At 37.0% G+C, this 27,418-nt stretch overlaps 1 protein-coding gene across 1 annotated transcript in view; it reads right to left on the minus strand.

The window, feature by feature from the left end:
- FBN2 (fibrillin 2) overlaps positions 1 to 27,418 on the minus strand; it is a 118,051-nt gene that overhangs the window by 11,422 nt on the left and 79,211 nt on the right. Inside the window, exons 33-56 of the mRNA XM_068177548.1 lie at positions 27,019 to 27,141; positions 25,314 to 25,439; positions 23,012 to 23,134; positions 22,666 to 22,788; positions 22,232 to 22,393; positions 21,186 to 21,254; positions 20,358 to 20,483; positions 19,491 to 19,616; positions 18,826 to 18,978; positions 14,543 to 14,611; positions 13,864 to 13,989; positions 12,971 to 13,096; positions 12,454 to 12,579; positions 11,042 to 11,158; positions 9,413 to 9,538; positions 9,021 to 9,140; positions 5,464 to 5,589; positions 5,096 to 5,248; positions 4,757 to 4,822; positions 4,381 to 4,506; positions 4,172 to 4,291; positions 3,487 to 3,609; positions 2,941 to 3,072; positions 1,387 to 1,512 (exon numbers count right to left, since the gene is read on the minus strand). Coding sequence (XP_068033649.1) covers positions 1,387 to 1,512; positions 2,941 to 3,072; positions 3,487 to 3,609; positions 4,172 to 4,291; positions 4,381 to 4,506; positions 4,757 to 4,822; positions 5,096 to 5,248; positions 5,464 to 5,589; positions 9,021 to 9,140; positions 9,413 to 9,538; positions 11,042 to 11,158; positions 12,454 to 12,579; positions 12,971 to 13,096; positions 13,864 to 13,989; positions 14,543 to 14,611; positions 18,826 to 18,978; positions 19,491 to 19,616; positions 20,358 to 20,483; positions 21,186 to 21,254; positions 22,232 to 22,393; positions 22,666 to 22,788; positions 23,012 to 23,134; positions 25,314 to 25,439; positions 27,019 to 27,141 — 2,913 coding nt within the window. The remainder of the gene's footprint in view (positions 1 to 1,386; positions 1,513 to 2,940; positions 3,073 to 3,486; positions 3,610 to 4,171; positions 4,292 to 4,380; positions 4,507 to 4,756; positions 4,823 to 5,095; positions 5,249 to 5,463; positions 5,590 to 9,020; positions 9,141 to 9,412; positions 9,539 to 11,041; positions 11,159 to 12,453; positions 12,580 to 12,970; positions 13,097 to 13,863; positions 13,990 to 14,542; positions 14,612 to 18,825; positions 18,979 to 19,490; positions 19,617 to 20,357; positions 20,484 to 21,185; positions 21,255 to 22,231; positions 22,394 to 22,665; positions 22,789 to 23,011; positions 23,135 to 25,313; positions 25,440 to 27,018; positions 27,142 to 27,418) is intronic.

Below are 27,418 nucleotides of genomic sequence, written 5' to 3' on the forward strand. Positions count from 1 at the left end.
ATGTGTAAATGTATCAATACTCAGCTGACCTTATCTTTTACAGATAAGAAGAATCTGTGCCTTTCTTACAAGGATTAGGCAAAATACAAACTTTGGCTTTAGGGAAGACCTGGTAACTTAACTGCTTCAATCAAATAAAGCTGTCCTCACTGAAAGTGTCAGTTCTGTGAAACAAAATATTTGCTGTAGTAATTTGCAAGATTTCTCTTCTCCCAGATAGGGATATTGTGCAGGTCTTTAGGGACATTATGATGTGAAGAACACATGAATGCTTTGTCCCCAGTTTGAGATGTGGAATGAATTTTAATGAGAGTGGAATATAAAGGTTTGCACAATGTATTTAAACCAATGGAATCTGTGACTTAATGCTCGTGCTATAATTCAGAAGAAATTCTGTGCTTCTACCAGATCCATTTTTCATTGTAATTTCTAACCCAAGAAACCCAAAAGGAAAAGCAGCAAAAAGCAAACCTTCCCAAGGCAGAAAATAATAAGAAAATGACATATTAAATACAGAAAAGCAATAATGACCTCCAAACAGGGTATTTCCCTGGCATTAGTGATTGGCTGGGGTTAACAGACTGCAATTTTCCTATCTGCTTCTAATCCTTAGGAAATACCCTGCACTTCAACGTCATTGCTTAGCCATGAAGTCAGCACACTCCTCGTGACAATTTAGAGGGAGCTGGTTTTATAGTAATGGCATAAGATAATTATGCTTTTTTCATGGGAGAAAACATAAATAAATAAACACACCCTTTCAGTACTGTATGTACACCTGAACACTGGTCAAGAAAAAGTAAATTTTTGCAGTTCCGTTTGACTCCAAGAAAGGGAATGATGAATTCTGTACTGCAAATGACAAATATGAATGTATTAAAAAGAAAATACAGGTTGATGAACAAAAACCCTTTGTCAGCATTTATCTTGCAGGCCTGCCTCAAAAAAAAAAAAATTCTTGCAATTTTCTGGTAAAATGACAGCACTTTATGTCTGAATTAAGGGTGCAGAAAATTCAGAGGCCTAGTTGCCATATGGTGCTTTAAGGTCACATTCTGAATAAGCAAACAATTTTACTCTGCATCCATTTTTGAATTATGTGAAGGAGACTAAATTCTCCTTCTTTAAAAATCCCTTTATTTTGCCTACATTTATGTCCTATGGAATTAAGACCCTTCTATGTGAAGCCTGATTACTACAAGCTGTTAATTCCTATCATTATCTAATAATACTTAATAAAATTTAATTTTGTACCATTATTTAATTAAGACGTGTAATTATTTAATTTCTGTAGATATGAGATCTTGTTGGGTTTTCAAAAGCCTAATTTTCTCTCTACATTTACACTCTAATGTGAGATGAAATGTGTACAAAAGAGACATTTACCAAGACACTCAATGCCTGATGGACTTGACAGGAATCCTTCGTTGCATTCGCATCGGTAGCTGCCAACAACATTCACACAACGCCCGTTTTCACAGACACCCGGCTTGGAGCGGCACTCGTTTTCGTCTTTACAAAAAAATAACAACATTAATAAAAATTATAACAGTAACAGAAACAGTAGGAACAAAACTAAAATATAATTACATCGACAACAACCACAGCAATTCATTACAAGAAAATATATCCGACTTTATAGAGTACATTAAATATTCCATGCAAAATATTTTCAAGACGTGGAAAAATCAATTGATTAAGCCTGGAAAGGGCTTTCCAAGGAGCATTATCCTATTCCATTATCTTATTCCATTCCTTCTGTACTTCATCACAGGACAAAAGCTTTAATTGCTTCACAGCTTATAACAAGAAGCAGAAAACTCAGCAGAGCAAGTTGCAGTCACAACATTTACCTGGAAAGTAAAATTTAAATGACATTGGAATACATGCATGATTTGAGTGACAAATCTTCACCCTGTAATCATCAAAAGTCTCTGAATGCACTTGATTTCTCTCACAATAAGTCATATTTCAGTACACATATTATTTTCCTGAAAGTTTACAGTCTTCATGTGTTTTCTTCCATAGCTAATGGCACACATACTGCAATTACACAAATTTTTTAGATGCTTACAATAAACCTCAGAAAAACCTCAGGTTCTTTAAAGGCAGAATTATATGCCAAAAAGAAAGGACAAATTCTCATTAATAAAGATTATTTTCTGTTAAAAAAAAAAATCATAAAGATCTCTAAAAGAGAGTAGTCATTCTCATGCTGAAGGAACATTTTTATAAAACTCTTCTATTTAAAACATTCACTTAAATGGGTGTTTATTTCTTTTTTTTTTCCCCAGAGAATTTTGGAATAGTCCTGGGTTTTTTTTTTCTATATACCAGAAGAAAGTACAATTCGATAAAATATAGCTATTGTCTTTCCCTCAACTAATTGAGTAAATGATGGAGGAAAGGTGCTTGTTTACTTTCGGGATGGGGAATTGTTTTGAACTATGGCAGTTTCCAAATCTTTCGTCCTTTATGGCATACATAGGTGGTTTCAGAATCCTAGGAGTCTTAATTTTTTAAAGAAGTGACACATAACTTATATTAATGCTAAAGGAAATGTAACTTTTTATTTATGAAAATCTTTTTTCCTACCCATAAACTGAAGTCTCATTTGTTTGGCAAATTCATTTTTCAGATGTAACAGCTGTCTGAAAAACACCTAGATTTAGTTGTAGAGCAATGGAGGTTTTATTCTGGAATCCTTAATGGCTAGTAAGAACTCACATTGAAACAAAATGAAAAGTTTAAGATGTTTGGTATCATTAGGTATCTTAAGTGTACTTCATTAATTGTTCTCTGATTTTACATATATATATATATATATATATATATATATATATATATATATATATATACACATACACAAATATAAAATAATTTTTTTTCCTTTGCTTGTGTATATTCCATTAGATGTCTTCTTCCCCTTCTAAGCTTTACCTGTGCATCCTTCTCCATCAGGTCTCTGGGTCATCCCAGGAGGACAAATGCACACGAAGGTACCAATCAGATTTTTGCAAATCATGCCTCTTGATTCACAGTCATGGAGACCTTCAGCACACTCATCTAGATCTGGGGAAAAAAAAAATTATATTTTGTGTTTGAACTTCCTTCCAGTAGCTTCAATTCGTGAAGACAACTTCAAGGGAAAGGACATGCAGGCTTCCCTAAGCAGAAGCACTGAAGAAAATGTCCAAAATCTATGATTATATGCAGTTATCTTGATCCTTGTGAGCTGTACCATCTTGTCATGTTAAAGATGAAATCCACCACTGTGACCTTCTTGGCTTTGCCGTCCCCATCAAGGGTTACACTTGATGACAAAAACACTAAATACGGCTTCTTTGTGAGTTCTGAAAGAGCAAATCATCGCCTGCTGGGCTCTTTGCTACATTCCACCGAGAGGATGAATGCAAGATGCACAGAAATACTTGGAGTGCGTGTTGGTGATGGAAGGTGGGGAGAATTCTATAGATCTGTCATTACCTTTGCACATCTTTTGGTCTTCCCTTAGTTCATATCCCACTGGGCAGGTGCACTCATAGAAACCATAAGTGTTGATACAACGGAAAGCACAGAGCAGAGGGTTCTGAGCACACTCATTGATATCTGGGCAGAGAGAAACAAAACAGTCATTCTCTAACCATGTTTCAAAACAATCATCAAGAAGGTTTTATTACACCTATGCTTTTCTTTTCAGCTAAAATGATCAGAAAGGTAATTCAAACCATTAGCTTTTGAGTAACTAGAGAAAATTGAATGCTCTGCTTAAGAATATTGGCATAGTATATATATATATAGAACTACTTGAGCTTAGTATGGCAAGTTAGGGCAGGCCTATTTCAGGTTTTTATTATATGCTCATATTTAATGTACTTCTGTGTGGTGAGAAATGTCAGCTTCAAAAAGCAAACTAACTGTGATTCATAAAATATAACATTTGTGAGAATGTCCCACGTGGGGCATTCTCATTGAGTGTGGGAAGTTCTGTGATAAACTAAAAGTTCTGCTTAAATCAATTCAGATTTCTTTTCCAATGACCTATCTCAAAGCATAGAAACCTTTTATTCTTCCAAGTTATTACAGCATGAAAGACATGGCTAATAAACTAAGTTGAATGCTGAGGATTGGACAAAAGCCAAAGGAAAAAAAAATGAAGAGGGCAGGTTACCTTCACAATTCATCATTGGGCCTGGCTCAAATCCTTCGTGACAGCTGCACTCAAAGCTGCCAACCACGTTAGAGCACGTTCCGTTTCCACAGGGGTTGCCAATGGAACATTCATCTGTATCTGTACATAATGAATAAATGCAGAGTGAAGAGAACTGGGACAAGCTGTGTTTTAAATTCTAGAGTTTCAGTTCCTATAACTGCACACACCTATGCAATGCACTCCTGTGAAATCCAAGTTGTACCCCATGGGGCACTCACAGCGGAACGATCCATCAGTATTGATGCAGTGACCACTAGAGCAAATTCCTGGGTTTTCAAGACATTCATTGACATCTAAAAAGCAGGAAGATATTAGCAGCCACTCAGATTATGCATTTCAAGTCATAAAAAAACATTTAAAAAAACCTAAGTAGCCTATTATGTTTGTCTCGAGTCATGTAACTCAAGAAGTGTTCTTTTAACATATTTTACAGGTCAGCCTCTTGTCACCAGCAGCTGTGAGGAGTAAACTGTCACATACTGTAATATCCAAGTATAGTTTTAAGTATTAATATTTACTTCTTATATTCAGAAGAATACCTACCTTCACGTGTATCATCAATTCCAGGAATAGTTCCATGACCGTATGGACACAGGTCCTGAAAAGCAACTGTAGAGATACATTTTCTTTAAAAAATAGAGCAAGTGAGGGATAGAATCATGACAGATGGTTAAAGTCATCCAAAAAGGATACTAGTACAGAGCAAAACCAAGAAATAAGTATTCTTCTTTGTGCTTTCTTCCATTTAATTTTATTCCTTTTGCTAGAAAGAGCCACTGAGAGCAAATGCCAGAAAGATCTCACTTTCTAATGAACAAAAAGCACAACACCAATGTCTTCCTCCTTTGCCCCCAGCAACAAATTCTAAACTTTAATATGTACCTTCCTCTTCCTTTGGACAGAGCTCACAAGGATCACCCCATCCTTCTCCTGGCATTTTACTGCAGCAACATTTGGCCTTTGTGGTGTTGAAAGCCTTTGGGACTGAGCACTTCCCATTCTCAAAGTTGGTGAAACAGAAGCTCTGACGAGTATCTGGGAGAAGAAAATACAGTTATGCAGAGCTAGAACCTTCTCCCAAGTCAGATGATGACTGTCTGCCCTGAGAGAAATAACATCAGACCTGTATTTTTCATACTTTTTAAAAAGGCATTTAGCAGTCCTCGTAAAGATATAAACTGGGAGACGTTTCCACAGAGTATCTGTTATCTTTTAGACCAAGTTATTGCATTCCTTATCCATGAACTCACCAAAGCACCTCCGCCCGTTATCAGACAGCACAAAACCTGTGGGACAGATGCACTGGAAACCTCCCGGGGTGTTTGTACAGGACCCGAAGAGGCAGATGTTGGGATCTTCATCACACTCGTTAATATCTGTAAAAAGCAATGGAGAAACTTCACCATAGCCTCACTGTGGCAGGCACATTCTTCTCTCTCTCAGGATTTTTCATAGAGGAGCACAGAGAGAAGCAAGAGAAAACAATTTCTATTTCTGCTCCTTGTTTTTCCCATGTGGAATGTGTTTGGAGAATTGTTTGCCCAGGGTGATTGCTTGGTTGGATTCTGGTGAGAATTGTTTGAGCCTGGTGGCCAATCCAACCCACCTGAGTCTGGACTCTCAGAGAGGGTCAGGAGTTGTGAGGAGTTAGATATGGTAGTTAGAAAAGTAGGTATGTAGTTCAGTATCTCCTTTAAACAGTATATCAATGTATTATAGCATAGTTATAATAAAGAAATCATTCAGCCTTCTGAACTGGAGTCAGACATCAGCATTTCTTCCCACCGGGTTCACCTGCATTTACAATACCTCACTTGCTGTGAACTATCCTTGGTTAAGGAAGATTGTTTATTTATTTATTCACTGATTTCACTGGAGCAGCTTCCAACAAAGTGGCCAAAAGTTAAAGCAGACTGTAGGTTTCACTGACTCCTTCAAGTTAGAGTTTCCCACTGGCATGCACCCACTTTTCTAAATACCATTCTCTGTTCTTCATTATATTCAAAATATAAACATTAAATAAATGCTTTCAAAATATATTTCCCATAGGAACAATATTCTTCTGTAAACAAAAATGTTTCTATAAAACATCCAAAGATTATTTTTTAGAATCTGTATGTTGGGAGTTCTTTTTAATTAAAGGTATATTTTTTCCATGCTTCCTGTCAGATTCTGGGATTGAAACTACAGCTAGTTATTAGTAGAGTGACACCTTTAATTGTATTTACATGCCCAGATTTATATTTAGCAGTCTTTTACTGCCACTCTCATTGTGCTATTTAAAAATTATTCCTCTTCTACTGAATAATCAATGATCTATTACTATTAGAAGACAGTTAAAATTTATTTTTAATAGCTGTATATAATTACATATTATATTAAATAATTATCAAAAGCATAAGCCAAAGTATTAGTATTTAGTGTAAATGTCAAGTGCCTGTAGAACTGTGCAGCTCAGACAGGATCAGGTATACATCCCCCATCTGTACAGACAAAACAGGAAAATAAATATATTAAGAGACCCTTAATTTTTCATATCTGTTATTCAAAACTATATTTTAACTTATCCTGTTCTGCAAGTACTAAAAGAATATATAAGCTGCCTTGCTAAGGTAATTTTTAAAGGTAATTATAATCTGATAAATTATGAGATGTAGTTTAATAATCTTCAAAGTACAATGCTTTTTGAGTCTTTTAGTAAGGATAATGGAAGAGTCATCACAGAAGCCTGTGGCTATATAAGCATTCTACAGTAAAAGCCACACTGTGCTTGACCAAAGTATAGGCAGGAACAAGGCTCTCACCATGAAAATTAGCTTCATGGATGTTGAACACTCCAATTTGTAGTGCCATTTTTTCCCAAATTTACTGAATTCTCTGCTGTACTGAATTTTAGAAAACCACCCTGTTTTCAGCAGGTAAGAAAACAATGGAAATCTTTACAATCTTTATTATTCGGACAATGTACGTGGAGCGATGGAAGAAATCAGGTAGGAGTAGATTCTGTGAATCTACTGACTTCTGAAAAATTCCACCTTGAGTCCCACTTTCAGAAATTGCCATTCTGTACAGCACATGGACAAACCACTGCAGCACAATCTGGCATTTGGCTGAACTCTGCAGTAGCTTCCCAGGCTACTTCCTGTGTGAAGTATTCTAAGTCAGCTTACCTCAGAGAAAATGGTAAATAATTTCCCAGTTGCTGTGACAGCTGTTAATATACAAAGCTTAGCAATTCAGCTGCATAGGAAAATTGCTCTTTTGAAGTGCTCATTATTACTGCAATGAATAGTTTGGTGCTAAGGCTCTTTCTGTGGCCACGATGGAGAGGTGACTAGACAGACTGTGGAAGTAAACAAGTCCTTTCCCCTTTATTCTTATACAATGGAAGGCAATATATCACATGGGAAGGTGAAAGCTAAGGATTTTTCTGTGGCCCCAGTTTTCTGTTTTCTCCTGCATATAATCACCCTGAGCTCACAAAGAAATCAGCCACTGCCAGTCTTCACATCACAGGCAGCAGTATTGGATTCTCATAAAGCTGTTTGCATACAACATCAATAGAGAGTAATGGGAAACATCTGCTACAAGGGCTGTCAAAATATTAATCTAAGTTTTAGTGCAATCACATGTGATAATCTGGGCACTTCCTAGGAGCTCTAGCTTCAGATTTTCTGGACACATGGCAGAATGACAAAAGAATGCAAGCAAGCCCCTTTCATTCAGTTTGGGCAAAAATCTGTCTGGCAGTCACTGATGCTCTCAAAAACACAGATTCTGAGAAGGTACTAAAGAGGCCATAAACAGTAACATTCCTTGAAAATCAAAAGCTTCCATTATTTTATATTCATGACTTTAGAACTGTGGGTGATTTGAATTCACCTCAAACATAACTGCTAATAGGAGCTAGCAGCTGCCAAAAGAAATCATGAAATTGGCAGGCAAACTGAATATTGGTGGCATGATACAACTGTCTGAGAGAACTCCGGGGCTTAGAAAAATAAATCCTTTTGTTCAAGACAAAAAGTTCAAAATGGTTCCTGTTCCTGCAGCCACACAGATTAGGTGGCAGTAAGTCAAATCTTAAATGTCCAATAAATTCACAGTATCCCATGCTTTGCTCTGTTGGAAAAGCAATTTGTAATTTGGATTTATTTGTTGCTCTCTGCCACAGCAAATCTTAGTTCAGTGTGTGATATTCAGCTCCTGAATGGCATTCAAGGCTTTACGTGAGACCTCTATGAACAAACTAAAACATAAAAATTGATGGCAGGTCTGCTGTATCCTCCTTCTCCTCCTGGGAATCTCAGCACTTGAGAGGCATTATATAAAACGCTAAAATCAGAAAACTGTTGTTAGAAGAAACTGACTTAACTGATTGTTCCTTTAAGCATCGTAATTTTATCAAGATTTTTAAACTTAATTTCCCTCTGGACCCAAATGCTTAGTTCACGCATTGATTGCCAATAATTGCCTTCTGTAAAATTACATAAATACAGTGAGAATATCTGTTATATAAATTATATTTTTTCAAAAGTCACTGGAAGATAAAATACTTCCTTTTTAAAAGGTATTTTTCTTTGCATTAATGAAGACATCAATGTTCAAAGTGGAGTACTATACAGTACAAAATATTCTTCTGCCTTCTTTTTCAGTATCTCTTCCTGAAGACTTTTCATACCTATTACCTGTCACCTTAAGTCAGGAAACATTAACAACCATTAGGGTGTACAACTGCTTTCCACCCAATTAGAACCACATACAATTTCTTAAATTGTTCAGGACCAACAGTTACAACTTGCCTTACCAATGCAACTTTCACTTTTTACTTCGTATCCAGGTGGACAGATGCACCTGAATGATCCTTCCAAATTTTGGCAGGTACCAGGAGAGCACGAACCAGGCAGTGCCACACACTCGTTGGTATCTTTGGGGAATGGAGGAAATCAAGAAAGGTTTAGAATCTTGTAATTCTTCTAGTAACAGAACATGAAAAACACTGAAGGGTTCTTTAATAATTTTCTTTTTCTAAGGCAATTAATTGCTTGAAGACCAGGAACTATTCCAAAAAAATGTGTTTTCATTTAAGTCACCATCATTCTCTTTTGATATTTCAGACTGTGTTGCTTCCCTCTACATGGAAGCTATTAGTTTATTTCAGCTCATCAATACTTGAACATCATGTGGTTTCATACGTACCAACACAATTCTTGCCATCCAGAGTAAGCTCATATCCTTCATTACACAAACATTTGAAAGAACCAATTTCATTGAAACACCGTCCATTTCTGCACACCTGACCAAAGGAACTGCACTCATCAATATCTGAGAAAAAAAAATTAAAAATTTCAGAACTGAATCTAAGAAGTGAGAGTTGAGTCCCAACATACTACATACAGTATGTTATGAACACACTCAAGTTTCAATACTTAGCATTTCTGTGGAAAAGGTACATTTTGTAGTAACAAGAAATCAGGTGACAGCTGGAGGAAAGTCACTCTCGCTCAGGCATTAAGACGCACGTTCTAATTAAACCCCACTTTTTTAATAGGGTATTACAATTTCCAAGCTTCTAGCATTACCTCAGTTATAGCATCTGGAGATATTCAATTACTGCTAAGGGACTGCATGACACCAAGTCTACCAACAGAGGAGAAAATGTTACGTGAGGTACTCTGGATTTTATCTGGATCCATACACACTTGAGTTTCCTCCTAAAAACCTGTCCGTGCCAATCCAAATTTTGGACCATGTAATTTGCTTTCCACAAGATGATTTTCTCCTTCATAGCAGCTCTGCAAATGTTGTTTTAGAATGCTTGTTATTTTGTTATTTTGTAGGGTTACTCCAGTAATGCAGACTTAAAGGAGCACTGCATTAGGAAAAATACGGATGAGGAAGAATACATGAAAAGGATATTGGATAAGCATCATGCTGTAAGAAAAACTTGTACTTTCCAGCAAACTCTTGTTACATAAATTTTTTCTTTCCTGGACAAGAAGAGAATTAAAATGCTTTTTAAAAGAGGTATTAGTTCTCTCCTGAAGCTGAAGGAACAATTAGACTTTGCTGTGTCTTGCTTCTATAGCAGGAAGGAGTGTAAAGCCTCCCTCTTTTCTTTGCTTATGCTCTGCACGAGGGAGACCTCCAGGTTCATGAGCCTGTTTCTCAGCCCAGGAAGGTGTTGGTTGCTTTATCACAAGAGCCCAGGAATTAAAGTAGTCCAAACTCATCAGATACTCTGGTGCCCTGTGCTTTAGGGATTGTATTTAGCAATGCCTGTGCCAGCTCTGTTTAACTTTGCTCATTTTAGGAGAGCAGATCTGTCAGGTTACAGATCAGCTGTCCTTGCTTTCTTACTGCTGGTCTGCTTCTTCTCTCTCACCCTGTGCAAGAGTCAAGCAAAAGGGTGAAATAAAGGAATTATTTTAAATTCATGAGGCAGCTCTGGAGGTGGGATAGAACAAGTGGTGCCTGTGGACTGTGCCTGCAGCCAGAGATGTGCAGTAAATACCAAGGTAGTCTAAAGGAGTTGAGAGATGCATTAAAACATCAGTGAACTCCAAGTTGCCCCAGTAGTCCAGATATTTAGGATAATATTATATTGGCTGTAATTGTAATCTCAATTGGCTGTAATTAAAAAAACACTTTTAATTAGTTTAAAACATGACAGTAAGGATTAATCTCTAGGGCTGGTAACAGCAGAAGCGACTGCACTCAATTAATTTTCTTCACACCCTGACATCTCTTCTGTTTAACTAGACACTGTCCTCCTTGGCATGCCAAGCCAGCAGCAATGAAAATAAGAGCTTGGATTAGGTCTCTTACCCACACAATCATTATTACGAGTTAATTCAAATCCTGGATAACACAGGCAGTTGTATGATCCAACTGTGTTCTTGCAGGTTCCATTTCCACATGGATATTGTTCACACTCATCAACATCTGCAAGCAGAGACAAACTGCAGGTAGGAACTGGTTTTCCCAGGTATGGGTGATGTGTTGTCTGTGCGCAACTGCAATATCCTAGACTTTAGTCCCTCGTTTCATCTGTCACATTTTGTGTTTATACTACAGGTTTTTACAGCTTCTCAGTACACAGAGAAAAACTCTAGATGATGTAATTTTGTGTATATTTTAAAATAAAAGGTACTGTCACATGCAAAAATAAATGTGTATGTGCAGTTATCTGAAGTCATTCCATTCTTTTCCATACTAACATTTCTTAATTTCTTTACCATATACAAGTGATCAGGACTGAGTACAAACCATCAAGCATCATACCCCTGAAATGATCAATTGTTATGGACATATTTTACCTCAGAGCCCATGACAAACTGTTGAAAATGCAATTCTATTTACACAAGTAAATGGATAATATCAGCATCACATCCAGAATTACCAAGACTGCTTAAAAACTTTTGCAAATATCCATTTTTAAAAGTCACTAAAGTTCAATGTCTCCTGTGTCTTACAGTAATTTCTGGAGTTTCATGGGGATCTGGAAGCTGTTGAGATTTTGTCCTGCTAGTTCAAAATTCTGCATTGTCAAAACAGGTCACTTTCCCAAATATCCTCCTCTGATCGTCTGACAAGTGTGATTTAGTTTAAGTATGAGAAGACTTTAGGCAAATATGAATATGTACTACAATATAAACAGGTTTTAAATATCTGTTTAAAGTTGAAATGCATCACCTTTTCATTTTAAAACCCTCTAGAACGAAACAGATTAAGAACTATGATTATGAACTAAAAGAACAAGAACATTCTTATTGTTCAATCTTATTTCTTATCTCTATCATATCATCATTTTCACAAGAAATCAGTATAAAGTTAAATTAAAAGGGGGATTCTGTTTTTTTAAATGACACATGAACACAATAGATTTAAATCATTGGAAAATGTGTGGTTTTAACTCCAAGCTCTATCACTCTCTGATCCATCCTATAAAACTCTCCATCGAATAAGCCACAATGATGTATGTCTGTGGAAATGTTTCTGTGGATCTATCTCAGAACACATTGTTTTGTTCTGAGTTTTTTTCTCAAATTAATTTATCCCCTCCAAAGACAGCTTCACAGACTTTATTCACAAAAAAAAAAAAAAAAAAACCAGAAATGCCTGATTAATTTTTTTTAATATCAGTATAACCTACTGAAAAAATTAGACTCATCTTCCCTGCTGCAAAGAGCCCACAGCCAAAAAAACCACACACACAGGAAAGTATTTTCTCTCCATACCCATGCACATAGTCTGATCTTGGGATGCCTTGAAGCCATTGTGACATATGCACTGGTAACTTCCCTGCATGTCCACACACAAGCCATGACTGCAAACATTAGGAATTTCCAGACATTCATTGCGATCTATAACAAAAACACAAAACAGATGGTGCATGCTATCGACCTCCCTTATGTCCTCATTTTACACAAATGATGTTTTTACAATCCGTTGTTATGATTAAAACCAGATTCAAAGTTATCTGTAAGTAAATCTGAATCATAAGACAACTTCATTTTACAGGAAGTGCTTGCCTACACACCTTGAGGATAAAACTACTGTCAGGATTTGGCTGATACCTAGGAAATGTCCTTTAAAAACATCTCTCTGTCTTTTCTTTCCTTTTTACTGAGAAATGTGGCTATAAAGAAAAACAGCAGAATGCACAAGGCAACAGAAAAGAAAAGATGCTGAAAGAAACACATGCATACAATTGGTGAGGTAAAAACAGGTGAGAAAAGTAATCTGACTTCTTACCAATGCAGGCACCGTTGGGTGACAGTTTAAAGCCAGCAGCACATTCACAGCGGTAGCTCCCAGGGCTGTTGATACAGTCAGCATTTCTCTGGCAGAGGTTGTCCCCATTGCTGCACTCGTCAATATCTGAAAAACCAAGAGTTCAGACATCAGAAACCACTCCTGCCTCAGATTTACACTGTATTGCCTGTCTGTGCAAGAGGAAACCTCAGTCCTCCACAAAGCTGGAGCAGCCTGACCTCCAGCCCTGTGTGCTGGGAATGCACACAAAAAGGAAAATCAATACCACTTCATCCATGTCACCTTTTGGATGAAAGAGGATCCCATGAATCCAGCTTACCACACATCAAAGTAACTTTGGAAATTTGCAACATCTGCCAGAAGAAATTTTTGTATTAAAAAAACTTCCTCTTTGCCTTTGAGCTGAAAAAATAAGTGGCACAGTTTGCAACTTTTTAGGTTGCACATGTTAGCGCAAAATCCTTGAAAAAATGACAAAACTCCTACTGACTTTACAACTCACAAAACTTTATCAGCTTCTAGGAGTATCTCTGCCTCGAAAACTGTAGCAGAAGAGATGTAAGTTGGAAAAAAAAACCCAAGATACTTTTTTTTTAAAAGATCTAAGAATAAGAATTAACTTTTCTCCCTAAAATAAAACAAAACAAAAGCATTGACTTCCTATTTAGGAGCTTGACAGAACACAATTACAGATTTTATTAAGTGCATGTGCATCCATATTAAAAACAAGCACTTAAACTGATTTATAATGAGCCCTGCAAAAGCTCACAGTCTGTCTCTTAGATTTTGAAAACCACATGAATTAAGTGTTCCCCTTCCCTTTAGGATAAGCTTAAGGGGGCTAAAGAGAAAATAACCAAATTCCAAATCACCTTCACAGACCAGGAGCAGGTCATTGTAACTGAATCCAGTGGGGCACTCACAGCGGAAGCTGCCAATCTGATTGATGCAAACTCCATTGGCACAGATTCCTGGGATTTCCTTACATTCATCAATGTCTGAAAGGCAGAGGAGCTACTTTTAAGTACAATTCATCATGTCTTTACACACTGCAAGGATTCTCATTTTCACTGAGTTTAAAACTGAGTTGAGACGTTCCTTTTAATCCACAGAAATTACAACAGGTTATAAAAATCACACATATAACCATTATGACAGAAAATGACATATGAGGTTCAGGAAGTGATCAAAACAGAGCTACACTAAGTGTTGGACAAGATGCAAAACTCACAAATGTGCAGAGAAGCCCCACAGTATTTTTGAAGGCAAACCTTTTTAACGCACCAATGAAAACTCAAAATCACAAACTCGAATGATGGCAGGTGAGCAGAATACCACAATAAAATGTAGTAAAGTTAAAAAAAAAGGAAATATTTTACATAAAAATTGGTCACAATTTTTGTCACCACTGTAACTCCAAAATGAAATTTAACAACTTTAGTATACGAAATACTTAGTTTATATTTATATTTAATATTTAGTTAACATCATGCTGGCGCAAAAACATTATGCAAAACAATTTTGGGATAAAATAAGACTGGTGAAACTTACCAACAGCTTTCCCAGTATGGATGTCAAAAGTGAAGCCAGGAATATTTCCACATATGCTCTTGAATTCAACTAGAGCAAAATATAGAGCAATACATTTTCAGGGAATGCATAAATCTCCCAAGAATTACATGCAGTCTTCTCAGCTACTCCAGGGCTGTTTAAAGCCAAATCTATACAGGAAAGCAATTGTCCCTTCCATAGCTTGTATTGAAAATTCAGACTGCCAATAAATTAATGCAAATTGAAATAGTAACATACTTTCCTCACATCTTTGCAGTCTTTGGCACATGAGTAAATGTCTGATTTGAGAATGCAGTCATTCAGTCAGGTTTTGGTTTGGTTTTGTTTGTTTTTTTTAATAGAACTCCTTAAGGTTTATTCCTGTTTTCTAAGCATCTGTAGTGAGTATCTACAGCAGCATTTTCAAATATGAGAAATAAATATAATTTACTAGTACCTATGCTTTTTTTCACAATATTATCTATTTTATTTTCTGTGGAATTACTGGAGAATCGTTCCACTGACCTGTTCAGCAGAATGGAGACTGTGCTTTAAAAAGAGATGCTCTGCAAGCCCCACATTTTTTCAATATGCTCTTTCTATATTCCTTGTTTTTGCACTTGGAGAGTGGGAAATGCTTGGTGTGAAGTGTAAAATAAATTAACCCACAGTTTTCTAGGAAAGGCGTTTGAAATTAAGAGGGTTTGCAACATACAGAGAAAAATTTCCAGCATGGATTCTATTAATTATTGCAGATGAGGTTTAAGCGTCAGAACAGTGCTCTCCAGACAAAAAGTTATTCACAGTAATAATTTTTTATTTAGGTAGAAACATAAAAAATGACAGGCCTACAACTATAAGCATGTCAAAACTGCATAATACCACCAGAGGAATCTGTACCTGTTTGAGGGAAATGAAGTAATTCCAGTGTAGAGACACAACCAGTTTGAATGAACAGTTTGCAAACAATAACCATGCAGCCACAGCCACTATTCAGCACCTTTTTAGATCATATCAGCATTCAAATTATCCAAAAAAATATGTTTCAATATTCAGTTTCCAAACTACTGGCAAGGAAGCATTTCAAGGTGTGTAGCAGTTTATTTGTACATTCAGGGCATTAGGTTAAAGTGAAATATGCTTCAAAAAGGTGAGTAAAATTTGCAAAAACATCTGTTTGACATAAAATTCAAAGGGCTTCTGGAAGTTTAATATCTGGAGACTTCCATGAGTGCCTGGCCCACTCTTTGGTGCTGCTGAGGACCTACAGGAAACCTCTTTACCTAACAGGAGGAAGAGTATGGAGCCTGCCTTTGATGTGTTTCTAAACCTGAAATGCTGACAAACTATTCTAGCACGAAAAAATGAAAAACAAACAGCTCCTTACTTCTTACAAGTAATGCTCTTTAATCTGGAGCAGTTATAGTCTTTACTGCCTGTAGTTTGAGTTTCTTATCATCAACATTTTAATGGCAGGTCCTCAGCAGCTCATGAATTCTGAAAAGTTTAACTACCATTATAAATGGAATAATTCCTGCCTCCTTTACACCAAACATCCCCATTTTTAGTAAATTTAGTTAATCACTGCTCAGAATATTTGGCAAAATCTTTTTCCTGCATTCAGACATACTTGGCCATTTCTCTTAGCCGAGCAGGATCCAGTATATCTGAACATCAGCATTTTCTGCTTTCCTCTGTCTTACAGTTTCATGTCCTAAGCCATTAAACAGTAGGACAGAAGAAAGTAGAAAATAACCACGTTCACCCAGGTTATTCTTGCAGTACAGGGTACAGGGCTACAGAGCTGTTACCACAGTGCTTTACTATCCAGCAATTTACTGCTCTCTCATAGATACATATTTAATACTTGTTACTATAATAATTTAATACACTATTATATTTTACACATTACTTATGTGTAAGATTAGAGGCTTAGCAACTCAGTTATTTTCTGAAAGGAGATTTATGCCATTTACTGCTGTCAGTAAGCCTGTCAGTAAATACATCAGACAAAACCAGAGCCCTGTGCTCACCACCCTGTCCTAGTGGGACACTAGGATCACCTGTGTGATCACCTACTCCCATGATAAAATATATCAGGTCTGGGAGGATGAGGAAGAGGCTCCAAAGATTGCAGCACCTCTTTTGCTCTATTATGCTACCTCCATGTTTCATGAATTTCACCAAAATCAGTTTTTCACACTTCCTTCCCCCAGTCTTTACCGTGTAGAGAAAGGGTATATAATTAGGTAAGGACTGTATGAAAATGCCTTTATACAAATTGCCAAAATATCCACATAAAAATATGCCAGAGGTTTACCTTATGTAAGCTTGGCTTTGCATCAGTGACTTTAAAAATATTTCAAAACCCCATATACTTATAACTATACTATTTTTTAGGACAAAAAGATCTGTCACATAACAGGAAAAAAAACTGAGATCAGGCACTCCTGAAATTACCAAACCATGAAAGAGTTCTGTACATTCTTCATTACATTGTAACAGTGAAGCAGCTTTCTACACGTCTTCCAGTAAAAAAAAACAAACAAAAAAGAACTATTATTTCTGGTTAAAGTCTGTATGCTAATAGTTGTGATCTGCATAATGTGTAAAACCAAACAAAACAGTCTTTACTACTTAAAGTCATCAAACAGAGATTGATTGCTAAGAATAAACAGAGAAAGAGAAATAAAGGGCTCTGTTCACCAAGGGAAAAAAAGGCAAATGCATGGGCGTGTGAAGTTCACTTAGAATCCTCATCAGGGCATAATAATGCTCTTAATGAGCCACTGGGCTCAGTCTGGTGATGTGGTTAAGGTCAGCATACCCCAGCCTCTGTCTGTGATGTGCAGCCCTCCTCCAGATTGCAAAACAACTGATTATAGAACATAAGTGCAGCTATTCAACCATTTCCACTTGGAAGTTGTGTTTGATCCCCCACACACAATCCCTTTTCATGGTGAAAAAGGTTCAACCATGCCTGCAAAAACAGTAAAGTCATTTAAAAAAGCTAACAAGACAACACTGAAATATTTCAGGAAATATTTAAACCCCATAACTGCTTGCACAATACCAAGCAATTTTGGTTTTAACAAATCATTAAAAGCTGCAGGAGTTTTTGAGAATTTGAGTGTCACCAATCTAAAAAGAGAATTCTTTCTTCTACCCAAGAACATTAATTGCATGAATCTCTGCTAGCAGTTTGCTGTACTCTTCTCATCATGTTGTCACCATGGTGACAATTTTATGACATTTAGATAAATGACTATATGAAAGAATTGCATGAGTTTTCTGCAGTAGCAATCATGTATTTCCTCACCCAAGCTTATTTCCATTTCCCATTCCTGACTGCTAGGAGCATTCCTTCATTCTCCCTCCTCCTATTTAAGAAGGAAAAGAAAAAGGCAGTTTTCTCTTCTTTTCAGTCCCATTTTCCTCCTCTTTACTGTGAGGGAAAATCTTTCTTAAGTTATCTGTTGTTTACCTCAAATCACCAGGACAAACCACTTGGAATGGACGCAATACATTCTTTACACTAAAATCATAAATGATATTAAAATCACAGCACCAGAGGCATAGATGAAGTAATACTAAACCAGTAAACTTGGGGCAAGTACATTGAACAACGAACTGTGTTTGCACGAAACAGGCACATGAGTTTTTCAGTTTTCTCTAAGCATGTTTTCTCTTTTTTTGAAATGTAAAGAATTTTTCAGTGGATGTCAGGTTTCCCTCCAAGCTGGTGATTCTCCCACCTATGACTTTTCTGAGTTGAGCTTTCAGGGATGTCTTATTCCAGGAAATCAATTCCATAAAGACTGACTGAAAATGAACTGTCCTTTCTTATTTTCACCTCTATTTAGAGAAGAGAATTTTTTACTTCCCATTGTAATGCCAAACTTACTGGGCAATTTTTGCAAGTTCAGCCACCTTCAGTAGAGGAGATGTAAAAGCAACCAAGCAGATCATAGATCAAATGTGAGACACAGCTGAAAAATCTAGAAAGGCTTCCTACACTCAGTACGAAACCCAATCTTCATGTTCTGACAGACTAGGACTACCAGGATAAATGGGTCTCCAACTATCAAGAACTAAATTACACTCTCCTAAATTAATTACACTGGAGGACAGACTAGACAGGAGGTATTTCGGGTCAGCCAATACCACCAGTATTACTGCTCAGTGAAAGTTCTTTTGGGATGAAATGGTAGCTTTAGTTAATAGGTCAAAGCAGCAGATAAGCAAAGAAAGTAACAAAATGGGGTGACCACAGAAGGCTTTACCTGTTCCTGGAGTTGGACACGGCTCACAAGGCTTGTTCCAGGCTTTCCCAATATTGTATGTGCAGCAGCACATCCTTTTGGTCACATTGAAGGGCAGTTCATTCTCACAGGAGGTTCCATTATAGCTTCTGTAGCAAAAGCTTTTCCTCATGTCTGGATGTGAGAAATGAAGCACTGATGAAGTAACCAACATTACGACAATTATGATATTATGTAAATATCAACCCCCTACCAAACCAGACAAGATTCATTAACTCTGTTTTCTGAATGCAACATAAACACAGGCATTTAAAAATAATTTAATGACTGATGTAATCCACAGTCTTTTAGACTTGTGTGACATATTTTCTGTTTTCATTTAAAGACACAAGGGGGGAAAAGCAAACTCCTATGAAATCATAAATACAGTGTAGATACTCATGAGATCCGTTTCTATGGTAAATCCCACCATGTGGAAATGATCAGCTAAAATAAACCAGTGAACAGTGAGCCCTGTTAGGGAGTAAGAGCCCTTGAATGCTGCATGCCAATCACAGGGATCCCTTTCCTGACAACATGACACCAAATGGCAGCTAAAAATAGTCAAAATAAACAGAAAGCACAGGGTCTGGCCCTCAAACAGTCTGATAATCTTACAGTTCTAGTAAAGATGACATTTTTCATACCCATGCAGTTGTGTCCTCCGTTCACCTGCATATATTCGGGTGGACAAATGCAGGTGTAGTTCCCCAAGGTGTTGTAGCAGGTGCCAGGACCACAGACACCAGGGTGTGCAACACACTCGTCAATATCTAGAAATCAAGGAAATACATTGCAGTCAACAAGGGAGGTCCAAGTCCAAACAAATATTTCTGAGAAATACAACCACAGTAAACCTCGCTAAGATAACAAAAATGCTTCATTTAAAGAATAGCTGGGAAAATACAGCTCTGGTTTTAACCTCTAAGTTTAGCCTTAGTTCTCTTAAGTGCAAAACAACACACTGAATAAACTAAAAGTTCTTGAAATTGCCACGGAAATAGGAGCAAATCAACTTCACAAAAGATATTCACACCTTCTTCTCACAGTAGGGTTAGTCTCTTTTTAGTTTTAGGGTCAATTTACAATTTTGGTTGTAACAGTTATGAAAAATCTCAAACATAGAAGGAAAACCAGTATGAACTTTACTTCATATTGAGTAAATTAAAATGCTACTCTCACACCCAAAATGCAGAGAGCATCATAAAACTTGCAGGGTGAGAAGCCAGAAATCATTAATAACCCCTTAGTTTGCTGAATACACATGGCTGAGGTCTAGCATCTAAAATAAACATTAATATATCCATTTCAAGCTTTGTGTTAATTTATATCACTGGTGCCAAAGATAATGATTTTTGGCAATTAGGGAAGATTAGGGAAGATAATGATTTTAGGGAAGAATGATTTTAGGTAAGGGTGGGGTGTACCATATACACTTAGGATTTAAGGCTAAAAATTAGTGGTTTTCATAATAACTGCACTGTGACAGAGAAAGAAGCTTCAAAAGACTCAACCTTCACAGATTCTTGTCTCTTCACTGAGGTAGTAACCTTTTGGGCATTCACACTGGAAGCTGCCAAAAGTGTTAATGCAATTTCCACCTTGGCAAAGGCCTGGCAGCTCCTGACATTCATCAATGTCTGAAAACAGAGGAAGAAAACAAAACAAACAAACAAACAAACAAAACAATTCACCACATTTTCATTCCGCTATGAAAAGAAAGAAGAGAATTTAAGTACTACCCTGAAATTTTGCCAACTAGTAGCTTTGAACTGTCATGTGTGGTTTTTTTGGGTTTTCTTTTGCTTCTACGTTGCTCTCCAGGAATGCATGGATAAGATGCTAGTTCTCTTCCATTCAAATAGCCCTTAAGGAGCAGTTTCAGCTCGTTAAGCCCAATGTTCCATTGCTGTTTACAGGCATTTGGCATCTCATTCCTCACTTTTGCCCATTTATTGGAACCACAGCTGCTTTGCCTGATGAATACTTCCTGACATTTGCACTTTCTGCTGATGAGCTGTAATTTTCATAAATTACTTATCCTTCAGGGCCCAATTTTGAAATCCAGTTAAAGTAAGGAAGCACATAAAAGGTATGCACCAGATTGTTTTCCTACTGAAATGGTGTTGGACTTCTTCAATATTCTTTTGCTGCATGCCTTTTCATGTTGTTTCCCAATTCACATTAACAGTTGTTTTAGCTTTGCACTAAATATAATGATTTCTGAAAAATGCAGTTCCTCCTCAAAGATTACTCATTTTTTGTCATTATTATTATTATCAATATCAATTATTATTATCAATATCAATATCAATCATCACAGTCATTTATAAGAAACTCACCTTCTAAAATAATAGTGATGGGATTTGGTCTGAATCCTTCTCCCCCTGGACAGAGAGTATTGTATTCAGCTAAAGTAAAATATAACAAGAGACATGTCATTCTCATAAAGAGTAAAATTATGACAGCAGAATCATAAAATGTCACTTGTGTTTTTAATGGCTGGTCTTCCCTGCAGTCATTTGGTTTCTACTTTTTTGACCTATTCACAGTAAGTAAAACATGTGCATTAGATTAACAGAAAACCAATGTAAGATGAAGAGTTCTGATTTCTTTTATTACCATAACCTCAGATACTCTTAAGGCAGGCACAATATTGATTTTTCCATACTGTGTCCTTACAGAGGCACATATTTTCTGTTTTGATTAGTTCTTTAATATGAAATGCCAGTATGCCACAGATATCTTTATCAGATAAGTGTCAAACTTGGGATTCCTACTGCTATGAGGCTGTAAAGAACAACATACTTGACATTTGTGTTGCATGATGCATTAAAGACCTTCAAAGCTCTACAAAGCTGACAACTATCATTAGGTAATCGTTTTGAAAGTACTCAAGACTGACTTAGACATAAGTAACAACAGTTATCAACACTCTTCTTTGGAGAATAATTAATTCCTCCTATTAAAGCCATGATTTGACTTCTAAGTGTAATTAATTTCTTTCCTCACCAGCTTGGAGCGGTTGAGCAAAAATGCCCAGCAGATGTATGCACTCTATTCCATTCTTATCTGCAAAGTTCTTAATTTTTTTTTTTTTTTAAGGGAGAAAAGAGCAAAATAAAATACCCAAAACTACTTGAAGTATCACCTGGTCTGGTGGGAAGCACCTTCCACAGGTAGCATTGATTTATTAGTGTGAGAACAGGCACCAAGTCAGTCACAGAAGACTAAAGGTCCACACCTCTGCACTCCTGTCCCTCTGACACTGGCAGGGAAATTTGACTCGAATGACCAATGTACAGCAACACAGCAAAAGACTGTAAATTCCTTTTCCATCCCTTCTAAAATAAGGCAACACCTGGAGAACATGAGAACATTTCCTTACTGCTGTTGACAGGGGGACAGGTCTCACAGGGGTTCCCCCAAGCCTTTCCCAGAGAGCAGCAGCACGAGGAACGAGTGACTCCAACCCCAATCTCAGTGTTGCAGGACAGGCCCCCGTCCCCTCTTGGTCCAAACTTCAGGTAGCAGCTGCCCACACGGTTATCTATGCAAAAAGCACATGTGGTTACACCACGATCCAGGCAAAGAACTGCAGGCATTCACCTGTAATTTCATACCTAGAAGGAGGAATTCAGGTAACATTGTGCTCTTGAAGTCATTGGCACTTGAAGAACATTGATGGTTATTGATGTCAAGAGAGACAACACTAAATAACTATATAACAGGATATGCCAAACTGTGGAATTGTTATTTTTCTATCTTATTTGCATAAAAGCAGTGATTTTTAAAGTGATACTTCAGGAAGCTTTTACTTACCCACACAACCCACTCCAGTAGGATTCAGCTGGAAGTCTGGAGGACAATTACATTCATATCTTCCAGGAGTGTTTACACAAAGACCATTAACACAATTAATGGGATCAGCACATTCATCAATATCTAAAACAGGAAATCCACATTCATAAATCTGCTCATTGGACAGAAAAGATTAATTTTACTTTCTAAGACAACTTAGAAAGTTTCAAATGCAAGTGAATTTTATCTCAAACTGAAGGAGAATCTTAAAAATAGTTCACCAAAGGACTACAAATAAACCTTGTTCATCTGTATATTTAAGAAGCCACCCTTTTTGCTGATGTAATTCTGAAAAGCAGTGATTTACCTGTGCAATTTCCCCCAGTTCGATCCAGTTCATAGCCATCATCACAGATACAACGAAACATTCCTGGGAGATTATTGCAGGTGCCAAACACACAAATATTCTGGAAGGAGCATTCATCCGTGTCTGAAGGAATGTATTAAAACCAGAAAGTTACACAGTAGTACCACATTATTGTCATTATTACCGCTGTTGTTGTTATCATGTGTCACAGCAAAAGCAGACACATGCAAAATATTTTAAACACTAACATTTTTGAGATTGTGCAGAATGCTACACAAAACTTGTATTTGTGAATTTATATTTGTAAAGAAAGTGTTTTAAGAAGGAAGAGAGTGTGTGGGCGTCAACAGTCATATTTCCTTGGAGGAAGAATACAGGGAAAATAGGAATATAGGAAGTAAGAATTATCTGTGATTTTCTCAAGCCCACATTGAAATAGTTATGTAGTAACTACACACAGATGAGCTAAAATGCATCTAAAGGACTGCCTGCATGCTCATCTAAATTGAAGATGCAATCAAGTTAAGAGACACTGACAGAAAATTGGATGATTTAGTCAGCTGCAGTGTAGAAAGGAGATGAACACTGACACCATGGACTGCAAAGCCATGGCTTTAGGCACAAACTGTAAAAGACTTCTCAGCTGAAAGTAAGTAGGATAGGAGTGGAAAAAAAACCCCTCCATGTACTGTCAGACAGCAGGACCTTTTAGGTTGCCAGAATAAAGCAGCTGTGGAAAAGGCCAATGCAATTCTGGCACGTATTAGTGAATTATTTTTAGCACACACATGGAAGTGGAAAGCATTAATATAATTTTACAAAGCGCAGCCAAATCCTAATTTGAAATTCTGAGTACAGTGCTCTGTTGATGAACTAATATTGCACAAGATGTGCAAAAGGGGTATTAGAATTATTATAGTAATAAAATATCTACTTTAAACCTGGTGGGATTACCTCAGCCAGAGGCTGAGAAGTGATAAAATGCCTCTATATAGTAACATATGAGAAAGGTTGACTTCTGAGGGCCATTTGAGAGACATGTTTTTTAGGGAAAATGAATGCTTAACATCCAGAAGTCCTGAGTCAATTTCATTTTAGAAAATAAAATTTCTAAATAGCCTGGAGTACAGCCACAGAATGACCTCCAAATCAGGTAACTGAGAAGCTAATGTACTGACATCTCATGGGACTTCTGAAGAAAGTGGATTAATAACTTTTATTAGAATCATTTCACTAAATCAAGACTGGATTTTGCCCCTTGACTACAGAAATCAGCCAAGGACATTTCTTACCATAGGACAGATTAATATATTAACTTCAAAATGAGAAAAATTAAAGCTAACTTCTCTCAAGAATTCAGCACCAAGATATTTTAGTTCTCTGACAGCACAATTTAATCAATGCAATGCTTTCAGATCTCTGCTGTAATCACAGTAACATATCAAGCATTTCTCCAAAATCCTTCAATTGTTGGACCCAAATCCTTCAACACACTGACCCAAAATTTAGAATTACATTGTTTTTCAAAAGATTGGTTGGCTGGAATAGATTGGATCTATTAGGGGATTTTTATTAGACCATTGGCACCACTGTAATATGACTGAGCTGCACCAAGAAATTCAGTAAAGATGATGGACAGGAGTTGATAATTAACACATCTGATTATGCAGTGGCACAGGTAATTCCTCAGAAGCACCTGAGTTATTCTGAAGTCTGAAGTTCATACATGTACACCTGAATGTTGGAACATGTCATGCTCTGGACTGAATCTTAAATTTTGAAACCTGTTTTTCATATCTCACCAAGAATTTGAATTTCCAAAGATGTCATGTGATTTCCACCATTGTTATGTCATTTCCACCATTCCACCATATGAAGTAAGTTAAGAGCTTTGGGGCACCAGCTAAAATGTGTAAAATTTCATATACTATACAGTCTTATTAAACAACAACAACAAAAGGTAAATAACACAAGAGGGAATAGAAGCTGAACTGGACTAGAAAGATAACACCGGATTTTCCACACACTATCCACTAGTGAAAAAAAGGAATTAAAAAAAAAAAATTACAATATTGCTGAGGCAAACCTCTGCTCTGGGATTTATGGGTGAAGGGCAGGAAAACATCATAAAAAAAGATGAAAGCAACCTCCCAACATAATTCACACTGAAGAAACTTCTTGTATGTGAAACACGCAGTGCTTTCTCTGCTTCCAGGTTGAGGTGCTGTTGGTTTTTCTTTGCTCTAGAGCAGCCAACCCAACCTCAGAGAACAGAGCTGAGGCAGCAGCAGCAGCAGCTCACCTTGGCAGGACTTGCTGTCAGAGGCAGGAGTGAACCCCATCTCACACTCACAGCGGAAGGTGCCGGGGGCGTTCAGGCACTGCCCATTTTCACACAGGTTGACATTCTCTGCACACTCATCGACATCTGAGGAAGACAGGAAAGCCTCTCTGAAACTACAGGTTCCACCAGCAGAAATACACATAAATATATCCTGGTGTTCAAAATAATAGCGCTGTTGAGCAGTGAAGGTATAAAACAGAACACTTATTCCCTGAAGTAAATTGAAAGAATGCAGAAAAGCAAACACAGTTTCCAAAATTATTCCTTTCACATTTTCATGATTCCTTACTCCTTGTTTTTCATTAACAGATGGAATTTTTTTTGATAATGCAAGCCTTTCAGATTCAGTCTTGACTAATCTTGACAAATAAGTTAAATACCTTGCTTAAAAGGTTTTACTTAGAAAACGTCTTGCTCAAAATTTTGCCTCTTGGTATATATTTCTATGCTATTTTGACAGAAAAAAATGTTCAAAAGGCAAATTTTCCTAAATCATACATAGAAAATTATTATCATATTCATTTTAGAAAATATTATTCGAGGTTGGGGAACATTACAAGTACTGCTTGCACACCAGGAATTCTACTATGCCCCAAAAGAGCTATAAGGAAAGAGAATGGCAAGGGAGGGCATTCACCATTGCAGTCATCATAAGAAGTGATAATTTTTTTCAGGTATGCTTATGATTGTCCAGAAAAAAAATTTACATGCTTTCTTCATTTTATTAGCCCATAATTAGTGTTACATCTGACTTTTAGAGAAACATGGAAGCACAACATAGGGATAAAACATTGTGCTCATGAACCAAAAACTTGAAATACAAAAAACAAGTCATATTTTAAGGTCTTTATTCTCAAATAAAAAAACTTACACTACTAATCAGAAAACCTTGTTTCCAAGCTTTAAATTAATTTTTATTTGTAATTAGCCAGTTAGCCAATAATAATAAATGCATTCACAGTAGTTTTCTAGGTATTTCACTATGATTAAGATACATTATCAGACCTAAATATGCTGACCAAATATAGAATGTGTTAAAAGTTGAGAGCAGAGATAATGTTGCATCTCCACTCTGTACGTGATAAAGACCAGAATAATCCAAGACAAGATTAATATTTAATATAAAATCTTTGTACTTGATATAATATGTGTCAGTTTGAGTCACTTCCTGTATGAATAACAATGTCCATTTTCACCTATGAATTTAAACACAGAGACACAGGGAATGTTTTTTAACTGCAGTCTGTTTTTCTTTTTAAAAAAAAAGTCCTATGTTAATGATCACATCCTGTTCTACTGGGTGCTGGGAAAATAGATGATGCCAGAGAGAGGAACTGTAATAGAGCTGGCATTTGGTGTTCTTGACCAGAGGCACTGCTGCAAGCAGGACATGCATGCTCAAAATAATTGACATGAAGATGAGGAGGAGGAAGAAGCAGCAGACAGGAACTTCCCCCAAAAAATGGACCCAGTGGGTCCAACTGGGACACAAATCAAAAGAACAATCAGGTGCCTCTGACACCATTTCTTATGCAGACAGGAAGCATCTTAAATTACATTTGCACATTCATTGTCTTGCACTGTGGGATTAGGTCTAATTCACAAAGGTTCCATACAAGAGAAGAACCACCAGGAACAAGTCAGGTGTCACAAAACCCCTTACCAGAGCAGGTAAAGCCATCTCCAGTGAATCCCTCTGCACAGGCACAGTGGTAGGAGCCTGGGCTGTTCACACACTGGGCGTTGGCGCTGCACCGCTGGGTCCCGTTGGAGCATTCGTCAAGATCTGCACATTGGGGTCAAAAAGTGCAGGCAGCAGCTTGGTAATTAGTAAACTGGCTGGTAATTAACTGCCAAGATAACCAGCACCACTGCAAGCATGATTTATGTCTCCACAAAAACACACATTTACTATTAGATGATACAGGGTTAATCTATAGTGACTCCATTTTAATACATCTTCCTTTAAATTAAAAATGGGTGGGACTGGGCAAAATATTTCTGAGTAGCAGATGGAATTCAGCTGGTTCATTACTTGGATGTTGATGTCCTGTTACTGAGCT

This window comes from Anomalospiza imberbis, chromosome Z (assembly GCF_031753505.1).
Source record: "Anomalospiza imberbis isolate Cuckoo-Finch-1a 21T00152 chromosome Z, ASM3175350v1, whole genome shotgun sequence".
NCBI lineage: Eukaryota > Metazoa > Chordata > Aves > Passeriformes > Viduidae > Anomalospiza > Anomalospiza imberbis.